We start from the raw sequence: 18861 nt of genomic DNA on the forward strand, positions 1-18861 counted from the left end.
TTTCAAGTGGCTAAAAATTACCGTTGATTTTTTTATAATTTTTTTGCCAAAGGCTTGTAACGCTGCCACAGAGATTCAAAATATGTAAATATTTTAAGGAATTTTAAAAGAGCACTTAAAAGAGGAAAATTATAGGTAAAATGGTAAATGGGGTACGAAAAATTGAGGTACTTAGGCGGGTTGGGTAAATAAGCGGGGAGGTACTTAAGAGAGGGATTTTCTTCAAATTACATTCAAAAACTCACATTGCCCAAAAATGTTGGTTACTTAAGCGGGGGGGGGGGGGGGTTCTTAAGCGGGTTTCACTGTAATAATAAGCCATTCTCACTTTTAACATAGGTTATTGGGTTTAAGATTTTAGGCGCCATATTCATCGACCTCAAAAACCTCTGTAAACCTGAATTCATGTCAATATACTAATTTTCTTTAATTATGGGCACAAAATGGATATGAAATATCAGTGTGCGTCGTACAGTCGACTTCTCTTCATGCTTCGTGCTATCAAAAGCGGCTTTGAAATCGACAGAAAGATGGTGTTAACCAGAGATTGAATAACCGTCCCTAAACATTGATAGTACTTTCAGTAACCGCTGTTGTCAATTAATTCAGGCATTCAGCTATGGTTTTTTTTTTATAAAAACGTTGGTAATGGCACAAATATATTTATTTATGTGAAAACAAAATGCACCGATAACAAATTTCCAGAAACTTTCTTTAGCGGTAACAATATATATTTGTAAACATTGCTGAATAGACTTGGTGGCATAATGAAAAATCGTAAAACTTCAAAAGTTCTAGGTCAGTAATATTCCATGACGCAATAAATCAGATTCTCGCTGCAAGTACTTAAATAACAGTATCAAGTAAATATAAGAATATTTATATGCATGTACATTAGAGTGGTCCAAAAAAATTGTTTCCGAGATAGGGCTTGGGCACCTTCCAAAATTCTTCCTCTTGCCGAAAGAGATGCTGGTACCAAACTTTACGTTTCTAAGTGTAAATATAGAGGATGCTCACGACGCTTATATTTTACTCTAGAAGTATTGTGTACATAGCGAGGGCTTATATTCAGTGCCCTCTATCTGCAAATTTGTGATGTTAGAGTTTGGATTTTTATATCAGCATGTAATTTTTGTGAAAAGTGCAGATAGAGCTCATTTAATATAAGCCCTCGATATATTAATCAAACAATTGGTTAATCAACCTAAGGCCAATACTTTTACCAATAATTTTGTCAGTTTCACAGTGATCCAGTAGCGCATTTCAAGGTCATTGAGCACTCTGCATTGGTTCCAGTAGAAAAACGAAGGGGGCCCCGTTTTCTAGAATGCAATTTTTTCCCCCCATACAAAAATTGGACCACTCTAATGTACATATGTATGTGTTGCTTATCTCCTCTCAAGTTGCGTGCTCTAATTGGGAAAGTAATTAACTGGAGTGTTGTTTACTTCTGTAAAATTGTACAACTTTACCCAGTTGGGAATCAGACACCTGGCGTCATGAAAGCCACAGGCAAGGCATGGGAAATCATCGCTTCACATTCTCTAATTGTTCTCCTCTCGAGCCACGTCTGGCAGACTAAGATTCTCTTTTTCATCTTCTACTTAACATCTCCTTATTTTACTCGGACTCTTCAAAAGTGATGGCTTTCAGTTACTTTTTTTAGAAAGCTGAGAGTTAGGTAGTTACAATATAAATAGAATCGCTCAGACAAGTTGTTGAGCGATTTTCCAACTGGGCATTTGTTTACGTAAAGCATATAACGCCGTTAATACTAATGACCAGGGAACGGATTTTATGGAAATTGCCTTTTTTCTGCTAAAGAGATAGAGTATATTCGATTAAGAATGTCCACGATTAAGCTTTCCCTGTTTCCACATACATATACACATTTGATGTTGCCCTTTTTCCCTTTTTTTAGTATTTGCCTTTTTTGTCTTTTTTACCTTTAATTTCAAAGGGTAAGGAACAAGTCCGTATACCTACGGTGACCATATTTGTGAGAGTTAAATAATAAATAAATAATTTTACAAATTTTTTCCACAACAGCTTACAAATTTTAATGCCTTCTTCAATGATCCTAGATGTATAAGCCCTGAAACAGTATCCTTTTAGTAACATCACAAATTTGTAGGCAAATTTTCTCGAGATTTTTACCCCGTAAAATTTGTTGAAAAAATTCGTTAAATTTTAGTATAATAAAGTTAAGTCGCTAAGGCTTACCATTAATATTTGGAATCTTTTTTGCGGTGCTACGTATTTTTTTCATACTAAGTATGTTCGACCATTTTTTTGAAAGAGAAAAGAATGAGCAGCGCATTCCACTCGCACTTTATTATACTCAATTTAAATGAGTTACAAAATTGCAAACCAATTTTTTTTTTCTAAAGATTCTAATTAAATAGTTTAAAATTTTGGTGAAACATTGCATAATTAATTTTTATAGCTTTTTTGCACAAAGTTGGAATTTTTGTATTATATGGTTTTTGCTAGGAAAACAATAACTAATAAACAATAAATAAAAATTAAAATAGGAAACTTTGTTAAAACTTACTAAAATGTCGAGTCCTAATTTCTAATTTGGTCACTGTATGTATTCTTCAATTCGAATCACAGGCATTCAGATTAGAAAATAATAACTGTTTATGGAGAAAATTACGAATTAAATCATATACCAACATCACATAAAACTCGCTCATAGGCACGCCATGTTAATGAGATGTTAAGGCGTCGATACACCGAATACGGGACAAATTAAGGACATTAAAAGAAATACAGAACATTTGGCGTTCCGTATAAAATAAATAAGTTACCAGGACAATGGGTCAAAATACAGGACGGATGGTCACCGTACGTATTCCTGATAATATGAAAGTTTTGAATTTTCCATGAAAATTGGGGGCCACTTGTATTAACTCACGTCGAGCGCACATTTAGTACATTCAAGGCTTTTCTTCGCGAAAATCGAATGAAAACGCTGTCAGAAAACTTCAAAAAGCATCTTGCGGTTCAATGTTACTACAACTATAGAGACTAAAGTTTTGAGAGTTAAAAACTCTAAAGGAGAAAATAGTCAGAGACTGAAAGTACAAATGTTTCATATAATGAAACTAGTTCATAGTTTTTCTCTTTTTACTTGTAAAATAAACATTTCTAAAACAAATGTATTTTTTGATTATTTTGCGGGTTTTCTCTTTTTATCAGTGGCTTCTTTTGCTTTTTTTGCGATTTCTAGTGCATTTTCCTGCCTACTTCGCATTTTATTTTGCCTTTTTTATAGGTTTTTAGGTTCTAAAAATACGTTCCCTGCTAATGACTTACACGAAGGCGAAATATGGTGCATAAATTAAAATCTATGGTACTTTGAGCCTAAGCTTTCAACTTGTTTGGTCTAAAAACTCCTTTATGCTAAAAAAAAATCCAAGAATCTACGCAAACATAATGCCAATTGAATCTTAGATATGTAGTTAGATCACTCGACTATGTATCAACCGTATATTCTTCCAAATTTTGTTGGCTTATATGTACGGCGACCATCCGTCCTTTATTTTAAAGGAAAATGCTTATTTCAGTCCCTTTTTTCCTTTAAATGAACTCTGGATTTTTTAATGGTGAATTTTTTAATAGAGATTGTGCAAAAATAAAAATATCCCTTATAAAGTCTAAAGAAAACCCTCGCCAGTTTGTTTCGCACCCAACTTAGGAATTTATATTTAATCGGTAATCTTTGTATCAGCTATAAATCACGATTGATTGCTAATATTAATGGGGAAAATTTTTTAATCGAAAAAAAGAAACAAATACATATACAGACATTTTCCCAGAAAAATTTAAACTTTGGGTAAAATTCATTGTTCTCAAAAGTACATTGAAAGTTGTGCCGCAGGATCGTGTTGTACCCTGAGTCTCCAGTTCCACTGAAGAGAACAATAAACAAGCCAGGGCTTCGAAGCTTTCGAAGCGACATGCATTTTGGCAGCAAAGGATGGCAAAGTCCCTGATAAGGATTTGGTTTGATTTTTCGTAATCGGTTAAAATCCGGTTACCGCGCCATTCAAGAAGAGGAACTTGTACAATTAAATAATAAATGATTTTAATTACGATATACCCATACTTGTATAATACAAGTTGTATGTCGATAAACCCAAATCTTTTTGGAAAAAAAAGTGTAATTTTTACGTACCGTACTTATAGGGAGCAATTTCATTTTACAATATCCGTATAGAAGCTATCCACAATTTCTAAGATGAGCTTGACTTCCGGGAGTGTATCAACTCATGGTTAATGACGATGTTGCGTAGCTGTATGATTTCATCCGATCTTAGCATTATCAACTCAGTGCCATTTAATCTCAACCAAGTGGGAATGAAATTTTAGTGACACGGTTATCTCCATCTACGGACGAATGGATCGTAATTTTTTCGAACAACCGAAGGGGCAGTATGTACACTGAGAGCAATTCTTATGGACTCAGGTATTTGTACTGTTCTCTCATTAAAAGTTATTGCCCTTGATGTCAGCAATCTTTTTAACAGAACTTGCCATATGTATACTCTTACCCAGGGGCGCAACCAGGAATATATTTTGGGAAATGTTTATACTTCTAGAGATATATGACCAGGAAATACTGAAAATTCGCTTCAGACAATGGGTCTTATGAATAAAAAATAAGCAATTGCTTTTTCTTAAAATTTCAGACCTTTTACTTAAATTTGTTTGAATAAATCGAGTAAAAGGTCTGAAATTTTAAGAAAAAGCAATTGCTTACTTTTTATTCACGAGGTGTTATATGCTCTTTAAAATACATTTATGTAAGTTTTATGTACAGTATGAAATAAATAAATACAGTTTTTAGAGTTTCATAAATTGCACTTTATTTACATAAAATTAGCCAAGAACTCGAAACATTTTTAACCGACTTCAAAAAAGGCAGAGGTTAGAAAGGGAAGAAATAAAAAATGTTAAAGAAGAGTTTGAAACATATCGCTGCAGCAGATTCTTTATCTAGAGGACGTCAGCCAAGAATTCCTGAACTAAAGTAAGGAAGCTGAACTAATTAATACTCTTTACAATGTCTCGCATACAGCAATTAGATCAATAGACCATTTATCTATGTTGTCGGTCAGCGACAGTCAAATAGCTGCAGAAGTTTATTTTAGGAATCGCTTACTTGCTGCACCCAGAAAAAAGTCAGCTCAAAATATTTCTCTCAACACAAGATGTGGTAACTTTAACTAAATAATTAGTATGTTCGACAAGTTCATAATTATTGCAAATTATCACAATTTATCAGGTTTTTGCGTTCGCGCACACAAAGAGCTTACAAAAAGGGGGAAATTGAGAGCGCCAAGTGACAGTTGACTTGGAGGGGAAGTTGCTAATTCCTGCTGAAAAAAATTTTACTTTCAACTTTAATTAATTCATTTTAGCATAGCATAACGAAAATAATAAATAGTTAGGATACAGAAGGTATTAGTATTCGGCAAGATCCTTGTTGAAGTTGTCATCGGAGCAAATTGTATGCTCTGTGCAAAATAATTTATTGCAGAATAGACATGCTTCTTTTGGTGCGTCTATTTTTCCGTCTTGGACACAATGCTCAAGTTCCGTTATAATCAAAGGGGTCTACGGTTTCTTGGTTTGACAATATATGGGCCACTGTTTCCTTTAATGAACTCGGCTTTGTTTTAATGGTTTTGCGACGTAAAATATGCGGTGTTATAAACTCCAGAGCAACTTATTTGAAAAACAACTTTCTTTGAGTTAAATATTGAATATTGCATTTATAAATAATCTGTGTGTTTATACCAGCAATACTAATAACAGTACAAATATAAATAATAAATTAGGTCGAAATACTAACGTAGATAGGCGCGCAATGAGCAAAATGCCGCAAAGGTACTTTACACTACTTACTTGGAGCTCCAATCACACGGTAACTGCTTGGAATGTTTGTTGCCACATAGAAAAAAGATTTTTTTAAATCGGTGAAGGACACCGCCTTGCCCGCGGGCAAAGCTCTTTTAAGCTTTCTATACATTTTGTATAGTCACCTGCAGAGTAAAAGCTCTCTCTGTCCATCGCTGATTTAAAGGTACTCAGAGCTTTTATTCCGAAAGTAACAATAAACATTAAAAATCGGAAAATTTTTAAATCGCGTGAGCAAATTGCTCAGAGCGCGCCTTCTAGAGGATTAAAAATATGTATGTATATTCTTGTCATGTTTTCAGTTGCATGCTTTTGTATGTGAACAAAATTGCGGTCAGCTGTACTAAAAATTTGCAAGTTTCTGCTAAATTTGCGTTCGCCTACTTTTTGTTATATTATCCAAATTGAGAGATAATCGTTCGTTACTCTCCTGCAAGTTGCTGCTGGATATTTTTCTCTGGAGATCTATTCGGACTAAATCAGCGATGGGCAGAGAGAGCTTTTACTCTGCACGCGTTCTTAACAAAATGTTTAGAAAGCTGGGAAGAGCTTTGCCCGCGGGCAAGGCGGTGCCCATCACCAAGTTATGTCTTGAGAGAAATATATTTATTTTTTTTCTGGGAGTGATATTGGAAACTAAATGTTGTCATGATTTTAATATTGATTCTGATCATATAAAAATTTGGGACTCATGTGCTGATGACGATGATTTTTCAGTTTGTGATAAGTAACAAAAAGGAAACCTGTCTTATAGAGGGCCGTTTTCTCAATTCTAGATATTGAGAAAACGCTTCGCTCAAGAAGAAATTTAATATTCATATTCACATGCCATACATATATCGTTGTTTAAAGTACAAAACCGCATATCAAGAAAATGCAAACCTCGTATGAGACATTGAAACATTGGTCGCGATGCTGGTAACAGAGGAAAGCTCTGCGTTGGAAAGACCAGTTGTGGAAGGACTTGGCCTCACTTAGTGTTTCCAATTAACGTCAGTTGACACAGGAGAGAAACGACTGGCCTGCTGTTTTGGACTCGGCCAAAATCGCAGAATCTTTCCAAATTTTCACTCCTTCACTCATTATATTGCACTACTATCAGGGTCCGTCGTAAATACTCTAACCTTGAACAAAGCACAGCTAATGCCCCTACATAAAGTTACCACAACCGATCGGTATTAGAGCACCGCTGTTACGGTAACAACAACATCGGTAGCAGATGACTTTTGAGCCTCAAGTATCTTTATACGGTTATCTAAAAGCGATGGTATGTTCAGCGTAAGTATGCGCAAGAAATGGAATACATACATAACTTGCCACGCACCCATCTCTTCCGCTAAAGAAAGAAAGTCTTGCCGGACGCAGTTCATATGTATATACAAACAAGTAAACACTTTTACATAAATACTACTTATGTATACGTACATATAATTATGTAAATTTCTCTCAAATATCATTTAAGATAAACAACACATAAAAATACGTAACAACAGCAAAATCAATAAAAACAAAAATCAAAACATTACGCGGCTTTGTAAACCCGCAGCCAAGAGAGAGAAACTTTCGTTTTTATTGCCCTAAAAATATTGATCAAAAAAAGATTAACAAATGTGCAGAGTGCGAAAGAAGAATAAAGAAAGCAGACAATTGAAATAAGGCATATGTTTGCTTATACATACATACATTCATATATATGTATGTACATATGTACATATGCGTAAATGTTAGGGCACCGCACTATGGGTTAGTTATGAGAAGACATAGTAATGGCAACAGCAAAAACAAAACATAAAATGTTGGTATGTACATACTTCAAAAACTAGGCCTTTTTTGTAATATTAAATTTTTTAGCACTCAAAAACTGGACATAAATTTTAGCCATATAAAAGTTGGTCATTATTTAACGCTGGACATATGAAATTGATACTATGTCTTTGAAAAGTGGATTAAGAATCTGGATTGCTATCGAGGCAGGCAAAGACCAAGGCGCATCCATACAAAGTGGTGGCAATTGCATATAAGTAAAAGTCACGTGTATTTTGTTATTGCTTTTTGGTACATCAGGATGTCAAAACGAAAGGGAATAAGGAGATAATTTTCGTCATTCCGTTTTGTTGACATCCTAAAGTTGCGCCATTTCGTCTTGGATGGCATTCTCCTGTACTAGTGTAGAGACACAAATAACCAATCAGCTGTTCAATCAACACCACCTTGTATTGATGCGCCTTGGCAAAGACTATTGAACTGAAAAAAGTTGACATAGAAAACTCATTAGTCAAGTTTTAGTATTACCAAGAATTTATGGCCAGCGGAGCTTTCCAATAACTGGTGACGACTTTTAAGACACCAAAATTCTATGCTTAGCTCTTTTAATGGTCCAATAAATTTTACCAAAAATGTATGTCCAATTTAAACTTTTAAAAAATTTTGTCCAATTTTTATGCTGCCAAAAATTTGTGTCCAGTTTTCTGGATTTCAAAAAAAACACCTTTTAAATTATCGAAAAATTGTTTTCAGCATTTATCTTTCTTCCAGCCTCTAAATTACCAAAATCTATGGGTTGGTTTCTCCAACTCATCTTAACTTAGTTTCGCCATTTTTTGGACTTAAGTCAAAAGTTAGCCTACTTTTTATACCCGAGCGCACTTGTGCACAAGGGTATATTAATTTTGTTCACATAACGGTTGTTTGTAACAGCCAAAACGAATCGAGATAGATATAGACAAATGTATACATAAATGATCAGGATAAAAAAAGAAATCGATTAAGCCATGTCTGTCTGTCCGTCCGTCTGTCCGTCTGTCCGTCTGTCCGTGTACACGATAACTCGAGCAAAAATTGAGATATCTCAACGAAATTTGGTATGTAGGTTTCCCTTAATCCAAGGTAGGTTGCTATTGAAAATGGGCGAAATCGGACTGTAACCACGCCCACTTCCCATATAACGGTAATTTCCAGAAATACGAAAACTGCGATATTTTAGTAACTACTGAAGATAAATCACTCAAAATTGGTATTTACAATAATTTTTTGACAAAAAATAATAATATTATACATTTTTGGAAAATGGGCGTAGCCACGCCCACTTATGGTTACATGTGTATATCTTGGTAACCGCTGTACCAATTTCTACCAAACTTGGCACAGTTGTCGGCCTTCGTACAGCATACAAAATCGCCTAAAATTTTTAAAATCGGACGATAACCACGCCCACATCCCATATAACGGTAATTTAGAGAAATACAAAATCTTCGATAAATCAGTAAATATTGAAGCTAATTTATTCAAAATTGATGCTTGCAACAATTCTTTACCAAGAAATACGTTTGTGATAAATTTTTGGAAAATGGGCGTGGCACCGCCCACTTATGATCACATATATGTATCTCAGTAACCGTTCTACCAATTTGTACCAAACTCGGTGTGGTTATTGTGCTTGCCACATATAAGCAAACCGTTGAAAATTATTGAAATCGGACTAAAATAACGGCCGCTTCTCATATAACGGTAAATTTCAGAACTGCTTGAAACTTCAAAATTTCGAAATCTAAGGACTCTAATTTACTCAAAATTGATACGCCCCGGCTTACCATATAGCCGTAGCTTTCGGTAAGGCGAAAAACATATATTTAATACGTGCGCCGGGTATTTAATGTTCGGCTCTGCCCGAACTTAGGCTTTCTTACTTGTTATTCATCATATTGATAACTAAGTCCAAAAAACTGGTTAAACTAAATTAAGTTGAGTTGGAGAAACCAGCCCTATGTCTTGTTTTTAAATGACTAAAAATTATGTCCAGTTGTGGCTTTCAAGCTCTTAGTTGGGAATAAGGTTTAATAATTCGGCACTCTTAAATTTAAAAGACAATAAATTATTGCATAATATATTATGGCTAAAAATTTTATCAAAATTTCCCACTGTGCGTGGGCAGATAAAATTGTATGTACAGAATAGCCTGGGAGCTATAATTACATAATAGGCCGGCGCACTCACCGATGGAAGTTAGCGACCAAAGAGCGGATATGAGCGTTGCGCCGCACAGTGTTTCCACTACATACATACATACATATTGGGCAATAATTTTCGACTAGCTGGGAGGCGGACAGAAAATGGGGTAAAAAATCTAAAACTATGATTTCTACAGGAATTTTGTTCAAAAATTTATCAATTTTCATGGTGAAAATTCGAAACGAAAATTTTGTAGCAAATTTTTTCTAAAAAGGGTAATTAAGAAGTGAAATATAGAGTTAGCGAAAACAAAAAAAAATATTAAAAAATGCCAGTATTGCAAAAAAATCTATGTACGTAGGCTCCATTGTATAACTATAATACACTTCTTAAAAAAATTAATTTTGAAGTAAAAGAAATTTTTTTTTTCTTTGTAATCGAAAAGTTTGTACCATTTTACAATTACAACGCTTTTATCAACTTGCAATGTTGTGTGTCCAGAAACTTTCAATGTTGTGGATCCAGAAACTTTCAATGTTGTGTGTCCGACACCATAAAGCTTTGCTTTGAAAATTACCTATAAAAAAGCATAGTGCATAGGGCGACATCTGTAGTGAATAGGGCGAGGTAGATGACATCTAGATGTCACCCTATGTACTACGTTTGCTACAGCGGAAATAGACGACACGCCATTTCTTTAAATAAAATTAATTGGTGCTCGTTTGTATGTACATACATATGTAAATGCATGTGTGTGCACCTTTATATTAATATCGTTGAATTATTTTAATATCTATTGCAAAATTTTATTCAGACAGGACTAAAAAGTAGAAAATAAATAATATAAAAAACTTTTTAATATACAACGCTTTTATAAATGGACTAAAAAGTAGAAAATAATATTTCTCAGTCCCATAGAATTTGTTTTGATAACTTTTGATTTTGAAATTTTAGCAAAAGTCATTATAAACAATCTATGAAATTGAAAATTAAAAGCGTGGGGCGCATGTAATACACTTGAATTGATATGAAAAGTAATATATGTATGTATGTATGTGGGTATATGAATAATGACCGCTTAAAATCGATTTCAAAGTTCTACTTTCGCTGTAGAAATTTTAGGTCTACGTTATGTAGTTTGACTATTGTCAATCACGTTTTTCATTTTCAATTTCATAGATTGTTTATAATGACTTTTGCTAAAATTTCAAAATCAAAAGTTATCAAAACAAATTCTATGGGACTGAGAAATATTATTTTCTACTTTTTAGTCCATTTATAAAAGCGTTGTATATTAAAAAGTTTTTTTATATTATTTATTCTTAGTAGGGCTAATCCTGAATTTCCACTTGCCATTAAATGACAAAAATTGTAATGACTATTTTGTGCATTAAACACTACCCGTGAGTTGTTTTTATTATCACGCGGCATTTTTTAAATTGCATAAATTTTTGTCATTTCAATGCCTGGTGGAAATCAGGTTTAATAATTCATTAAGTTTCTGTTGAATCATCATATTGTTGTCTTAATATAGAAAAAACTTATCTCACATTTTTGGTTTTTTCCAAACGTATTTACGGGTTGTTAGCAACTTGATAGCTTTTGAATAAATGTGGATATTAAAACCGTTATGAAAATGTGTGTATGTTTTATTTCGTTTCATTATAAAAATTAAGTAAAAGACGTTATTTGACAATATAAATGAATCTAAATTGGGGGATCGATTTATTTTTTGACGATTTCTTCCTGCATCAATTATTTTTATTTCGATTCGTATCGATTCAAAAATCGATTCTTTTTATTTCGATCTGGCATCGCTATTGGGGAGACGTTGGACAGAACTTTCAGTTCCGTCGGAATTGGGAAATACTTTCGGACGCCTTTATAGGTTAAATGAGGTTCTAGATGAGACATTACACTTTCGAGCAATTTCCTCAATCGATTACCCGGACCGCCAGTGAAGTTAAATAGGTGGAAAGAGTTTAATACAAAGTAATCTGTAGCAGCTAACCTTGGGACACAGGTGACTCTTCTAGCTTTGCAGTAGTAAAGGACTTTATGTAGATAATTGAATAGCCTACACTCTCCGAGAATCCACCGGATCGTATATACATATGTATGTACATAGTGAAATGCATTGAAACACAGGGATTCTGCTGAATTGGACAAACATTTCTCTTGGGTTTTTCGATTCGGCAACTGGTCGACGATGAAATATAGGGTTCTAGGGATTTTTAGTGTCGGGCCAATGCGTCCAACGGTTGCAGTGCCAATAAAAACAAGAAGAACACAATTTTCCTTTATTTCCACCATATTTCTAAGAGATATAAATCTCAGCCGATAATAAAGGCACTACTCAAAAATCACAATCTTTTAAACGAAAGTTCTTCGTTTGCTAAAATTTCAAAATCAAAAGCTATCAAAACATTTTCTATGGGACTGAGAAATGTTCTTTTCTAATTTTTAGTCCAATTATAAAACCGTGGTATATTAAAAAGTTTTATTTAATTTATTTATTAAGAATTCAAACCGCAATTAAACAGGGGCAAACGCAATCTTATACATATGTTAATATAAATGTACATATGTATGTGTAACCAATTAGCGCAAAAAAAAATTGATTGAGAGCGCTAGATTCATATTGCTTTAATTATATAGATACTCTAAAATTTATGCAGAGAAATATATATGTATGTACCAGGGATGATAAATGCGTTTTTAAATTTTGTACCAAATGGCAAAAAATAATGTACCAAATCAGTTGAAAAAGTACCAACATATGTATATGTTTTTAAATTAGGTAAATTTCTCTATAAGTACGTTCGTTTAAAATCTCCAGTAAAACTCACCCAGCAACAAAATTCCTGTGAAATGGTGAAATCTGTTCTCTAACAAGAGAAAAATATCCAGTATAGTATGCGAACAGAAAGTTTGCAGAAACCTTCAAGCTATCCGAATATTTGATGAAATTTTTGTTTTCATTCAAAAAAAATTCAGGCCTCCGGATCACTGTAGCGTTTTCCAAGCAGAGGTAGCCGCAATACAGGAGGCTTCGGATTGTTTGCTCTCTAGTGTATTACCTCTACAATACAGGGAACACTTGAGAAATTGCTCAAGGTCTGGGTACTCCCCTAACCTCTTGCGGTCTACGTTTGGACAGATGGGCGTGTAGCCAGCTAAGGCTACGTCCTTCTGGTCACGTGTAGACCGAGGGCGGTCCAGGGAGCTCGTGAGACTAAGCAAGTTACACTTCTCACTCCTGGTGGAAGTTCTAACTGGTCATTGCGTGATAGGTAAGCATGCAGTCAGGCTGAATATCATCGATGACCTTGAATAACTACCCTTCATAAAAAAATCATCAACTGATTAAAATAATCAACTTCCAGTTAGCTTTTTTGTGGGATTTCGATAAATAACTAATATTTAATTAGCTACGACAAAACTAACTTTAAGTAAGTTGTAAAATTGAAAAGCATGCATACATGTCTGCATGACGCAGACGTTATCGTGAGTTTGTTTTCTTTACAAGTTGCTATTTAAATATCTTCATACAAAAATTACTTTCAATACATTATTTTTCTGCACTTCGCAGATTCTTTTTCGTATTTAGGTTAAATAAATGAAAGGTCGAAATTTTATATTACCATTTTGATGTTATGTCTGATCGAATTCAATTATGAGATCACCTAAAAAGAACATTTAAACAAATAAGCCAATATGTAATGTTAAATAAAATAAGTAAATAAATAAAAATATAAAAAATTAAAAAAGAAAAATTTTTATTGATATTTCATGTCCAAAAGTAGTTAGCTATAAGTTAGTCGACATCTAATTCAGAGGAAACCAGTTCTAACTATTTTTCGGCCATCGCCCTTCAAAAGTAGTTAGTAACGGCCAAAGGAAATAGTTAACAAATAGTTACCACAGTCGACTGCTACTTAGTTAATAGTTAGCTACAGACTAGTCCCATTTTCTGCAGGGTAGTTTAAAAGGGCCATCAAAACCCTAAGAATACAATTCTGGACGCATGAAAATCATTTTGTGAAGTTGTACTCTAAGTTTCCAATACAAATATATCAAGGCAAGCAACAAAAGCATTCAAGTATGTTTATGAAGTGCAAGTAACACAAATCTTTACAAAAAAGAATTGAATTCAATGCAATCGAAGTTTCAGAAAAATATTGTGCAAAATATTTAGTCCTTCCTACGGTTTATATTATTTCGACAGAATTTGGCGCCGTGCCGTATTTTGACAAAATTGTACCAAAAATGTCGATGTAGTACCAATGTACTTTTGAGATTCAAAATGTACCTAAAAAGTACAATTGTACCATCAATTTCATCACTGGTATGTACTTGGTTATCGCTGCTGTCGGTGCCGGCGTTCCTTACCCTCCCACATTAGCTTTGGCTGCATAATTGCCGGTGTTTGAGATTAAGTATTTCACGCTCTTCATCAGCGTTGCCGCTTTGGTAATTTTTAACCAAAATTGGTAATTTTTTCTTTATTTATCTAATTTGGTAATTTATTTTTCAATTTAGTAACTTTTTCTCTTCGGTCTTACATGTCAAATAGGTCAATATTGGTTCTGGTTCCACAGCAGTAAGTGACCCGTATGCGTTTCCTTTTATAGAAAAACCAGGTAATCGTGAAATATATCCTTTCTATATTAAGGTAACGATATGTACAGACATATCGAGCCCTAACTGCCAAAATAACGTAAGCGACATTTTTTTGCAAAATTTTCTTTTTGATGCAGAAAGGCATCGATATATATGTTTGTACAGTTCTTCACATAAAATAAGTTTGGTAATTTTTGTTGAATTCGGTAACTTTTTCCTGTGATTTTGATAAAAAATAAAAATAATTTGTGGCAACACAGCTCTTGATTGCTTTATATGTATGTATGTATGTAAATATTTATGAACAATTTTTTTTTTATATATATTTTTTGTTTATTTACTTTTTTTCGCTGCCTCTTAGCATACTGCTTGGTCTTATAGCGTTTGAAAACTTGGAATTCAGTTCGTAATTGCAGTGGTCGCGTACGGTTTGTTTGCAGTAAACTGCTGCCGCAAAAGTTTCGCGTAAAAGCTGATTATTTGCGGTACATATATGTATTTTGTACAGCTTCGACAAATACACATTTAGCGTATAAATAAGTGCACGCATCGAAATTTGTAAAAGTAAGCCTTGTCATTTGAATGAATTTTAATGCAATGCGCGCATGAGCTGTGTGCATATAATAATTTATCATTTTACGCAACTAAAAATAAAGCTATAACAAATACAACTTGTAGAATGCAATCAAGTTAGAGTTTTTTTTTTTGTTGATTTTGTGCAGTTATCATCTGGTTGGTTCATAATATCAGCAACGTAAGCCTTGGTGGGTTAAGGACGAACACACTCTTCATTACCAAGTAATTTGTATACATTTATCTAATTCACAAGACATTCGATTCTCCAATGCTGCACTAGAAAATTTGAAAACGTGTTAAATTTGACTGCCTTTTTTGGAGTTTAATGCCTTACACATGTACAAATTTGCAATAGAAAATCCAAGGGTAAAAACGTTATACCATTTAAGTGGTAAATAATTTGTGCTGTTAAAGTAATCATTCAATGTCAGATGCATCAAATGTTGCGAATTTTTAACCTTAAATACTTGTTAATATTTTACAAAAAAATATATGCAAATCCTACATATATAAATATTTAATAATAGTAAAAATATTTATTTTGGCGCTTATACTAAGTGCAGTGGGCGTCCTGAGGGTTATAACACCGCCTCCGAATGGCTGCCAGGAGCGGCCGCTATCTGTTAGAAAAAACTTTTTCTAATTTAGTTGTTGCTCGGATCAGGGATAAGATCCAGGCCCTACGGACAATTGCATGATTAAGTTCTGAAACAGCGCCTCTATACTCCTGGCAACACTTTATTGATTTTATTGAGAGGTACCCTATTCACAAGGGGGTGTTCTCTTACTACTATTTTGGGTCATTGTCGTCAGAGATCTACTGGAGACTTTGAAGAGGAGGTTGTTGTTTAGGCTTATGTTTATATAACGATGAGTTTTAGAGAAAACTTTGTTTTAAACTGTGTTGCTAATGGGCTGTTTCACACTAGAATGACAGAACAACTATTCTCACGATTTCACACTGGATAAAAACTAGCAGAACAACAGCAGAATAAAAGGTGTATCCGTATAGGACGTTTGAATGTATTCGTAACTTTTGCGCTTGAAAATCGCGTAGCACCAGATCTAGCAAGATATCGGTAATCGCTTTTAGTGGTAACGTGTTCTTTTCGCTTCTTTTAGGCATCGCCGGTAATGCATAGCAGAATGTTCTACAATATTTTATTAATTTCGCTGCTTTGATTCATTACGGGGAATGCAAAGTAGAATGCTTCAATGTAGTCAGCTGAAAAATAGAATGAATACCCAAAAATTCTTTTCTACCGTTACTTTCTGTGGAAAATTCCATCGCATAAAAATCATGTTTTGCTTTGTTTAATTTACAGTGAAGTTGCAGTCAGTCAATGAAGTGAAGGAGGAAGTACAATTTTGAGTTTAATTAAATATGTAGACATTCTACATTAGTTTCTCTGTAAGGCATTCTTTGTTCGCTTCTCTGGATGCTGTTTATTCATGTGGTCTCCCTTCGTTCGAAGGTAATGCTGCGGGTAAAGGCTTACGGCCAATAAATGAATAATACGGCAACAAGTGAACTTCCAAGAAAGGCCCCTCAGGAATTCTAAATATACAATATCTCTATCTCTTTTAGTAAGACTAGCGCTCTTGAGCACGAGTTGGGAGAGTGGAGAAACTCCTCAGGGCACATGTGGTCTGCTTTTGTACAAATTGCCTTTTAATCCATCCATCGATCGATGAGTGAAAATCTTAGTTTGAAAATGTTAGTTGGCTACGTAGTTGGTGAGATTCTTCTGAAACAGGGAACTCTTACGCTTAAATAAATCATAGCGCTCCTTGCTGGAGGCAATCTAGTCAAACAGGCAATTCTCCTATTAGAATTCACGTGGAAGCGCTCAACAACTCCTCAAGCCTTTACACCAGCCGGCGGGTACGGGACGATGAAGTGGAATCATCTAAACATGAACATAAGTAACCCGGATATAAGTCTCTTAACATAAAATGTATGTGACACGAAAGGTGGTTTACTGGAAAAAGCCTTACTTACATCAATATTTTAAACAATTTTCGTTATTTTCATTAATATCCTGTTCACAAATTGTCCATATTACAAGTAATTTTTAGCTAAAGAAAAACCGACTTCAACTCTCATAAAAAATATATATATCTCATGATCCACTGATCGGATCTTAGTATGGGACCACCTCTGAGACAGTAGCTTTCCGATGCAAAAAGAATTATGGAAATCGGTTGACGTGGTCCAAAGTTATGCGGTAACATACATAAAAATAAATAAAAAATAACAAAAAATATTCCAGCGAACTGATAACCTCCTCCTTTTTTGGAAGTCGGTTAAAAATCGCAATCGTAGTGAAAATGTGAAGCCATTTCTCGATGACGAAATGAATTTTACCGACCCATTAAACATACCGACCCTAACCGCCAATAAGATGTATGCGACATTTTTTCGAAATTTTATTATTGATGCAAAAATATTCCTAGAGATGCATTTCTGCATTAAAAAAAAACAAAAACAAATTAAAAAAATAAATGTCGCTTACCTCTTTTTGGCGGTTAGGGCTCGATACTACCACTACTTTTAAAAGATCCTCTTAAGAGTTTGCCACGTAGCCGAGACATTTTTCCGATTGGAACCCAACCGAAATTTTGAAAAATTCGCGAAAATCATATACATATGTACATATGTATATTATTCCATATTAAAATGAAACTTTTTTACTTGTTCACTTCAGATGCCTAATGCCACATTTTACGCAGAAAGCGTGCCTTTCGAACAAATCGAAAAACTAGCCATCAGCGGCGGCTATTCATCGATCTATGCAATTACAAAGCCCAGCGTTGATATCGTAGGAGATTGGCAGAATCGCTATTGCTCGTTAGCCGATACCTTTCAGCCCGTTTTGGATCGCGTATATAATTTCGAAGTGCGCGAAGATGATGTCTGGATTGTGACTAGCACGAAATGCGGCACCACTTGGGCACAGGAGATGACTTGGCTGATATTGAACAATTTTGATTTTGAAAAGGCGAAATCAGAGGATCTTACTATACGTTCGCCATTTTTGGAGTAAGGAAATAAAAAAATGAAGTAGTCCCTGGCTCAACATTTTCTAATATTCCTATTGCCCTAACAGATTCAATGGTGTAGCACCGAATGTGCCGCATGACACAATTAAGGCTGCCAATCAGTTGCACTCACCGCGTTTAATAAAATCACACCTGCCCGCCTGGCTGTTGCCGAAACAAGTGTGGACCAAGAAGCCAAAGGTAATAGCGAAAAAAATGCAAGAAATAGAAATTACAAACATTTGTATTCACCCCACTTGCATGCCAGATCATTTACGTCTTCCGCAATCCAAAAGATGCAGCCATCTCATATTTTCATCATTGGCGCGGCATGGTCGGCTACAAAGGCACAAAGGAGGATTTCATGCATTCCTACATTGATGGCTATGTTAATTTCAATCCCTTTTGGCCGCATGTGCTTGACTTTTGGCAGCTGCGCAATCAATCGGAGATCTTCTTCACCAGTTATGAGCGCATGAAACGTGACTTGGCTGGCGTTATTAAAGATGTGTGCCAATTTTTGGAGCGTGAAGTAAGCGATGAACAACTATTGCAGCTGGTTGACCATCTCTCCTTTGATAAAATGAAGGATAATCCTGCTTGCAATCATGTCAAGGAATTTGAAAGTCTGAAAGCGGCTGCGGGGCGGGAGGTGGACGAATTTAGGTAAAAGAGTAAAGTTTTAAAACAAATAAGTATGTAGATTAGGGTGCATCACTGAAAAAAGTTGCGGTTCTTCCA

General features: G+C 34.6%; 2 protein-coding genes across 2 annotated transcripts in view; both read left to right on the top strand.

Annotated features, from left to right (window-relative positions):
• Nucleotides 1-18861, top strand: part of LOC118742656 (general transcriptional corepressor trfA-like) — a gene marked incomplete at its 3' end in the record, with an annotated part of 95758 nt that overhangs the window by 58942 nt on the left and 17955 nt on the right.
• On the top strand, nucleotides 14867-18790 carry LOC118742659 (luciferin sulfotransferase-like). Its single transcript, XM_036474895.1, has 4 exons — nucleotides 14867-15066; nucleotides 17787-18121; nucleotides 18189-18321; nucleotides 18389-18790. The coding sequence occupies exons 2-4, from the start codon at nucleotides 17787-17789 to the stop codon at nucleotides 18788-18790; spliced, it is 870 nt and encodes a 289-aa protein (XP_036330788.1). The 5' UTR covers nucleotides 14867-15066.

The sequence above is a fragment of the Rhagoletis pomonella genome, unplaced genomic scaffold (genome assembly GCF_013731165.1).
Source record: "Rhagoletis pomonella isolate Grant_MI unplaced genomic scaffold, Rhpom_1.0 Rhpom_scaffold_00007, whole genome shotgun sequence".
Taxonomy (NCBI): domain Eukaryota; kingdom Metazoa; phylum Arthropoda; class Insecta; order Diptera; family Tephritidae; genus Rhagoletis; species Rhagoletis pomonella.

Bases quoted from the DNA above. Each gene is read 5' to 3' on its own strand.
- LOC118742659 (XM_036474895.1), top strand. From the start codon at position 17,787: ATGCCTAATGCCACATTTTACGCAGAAAGCGTGCCTTTCGAACAAATC. The intron at 18,122-18,188 runs GTAAGGAAATAA...TTGCCCTAACAG, and splicing joins ATACGTTCGCCATTTTTGGA to ATTCAATGGTGTAGCACCGA. The intron at 18,322-18,388 runs GTAATAGCGAAA...CTTGCATGCCAG, and splicing joins TGTGGACCAAGAAGCCAAAG to ATCATTTACGTCTTCCGCAA.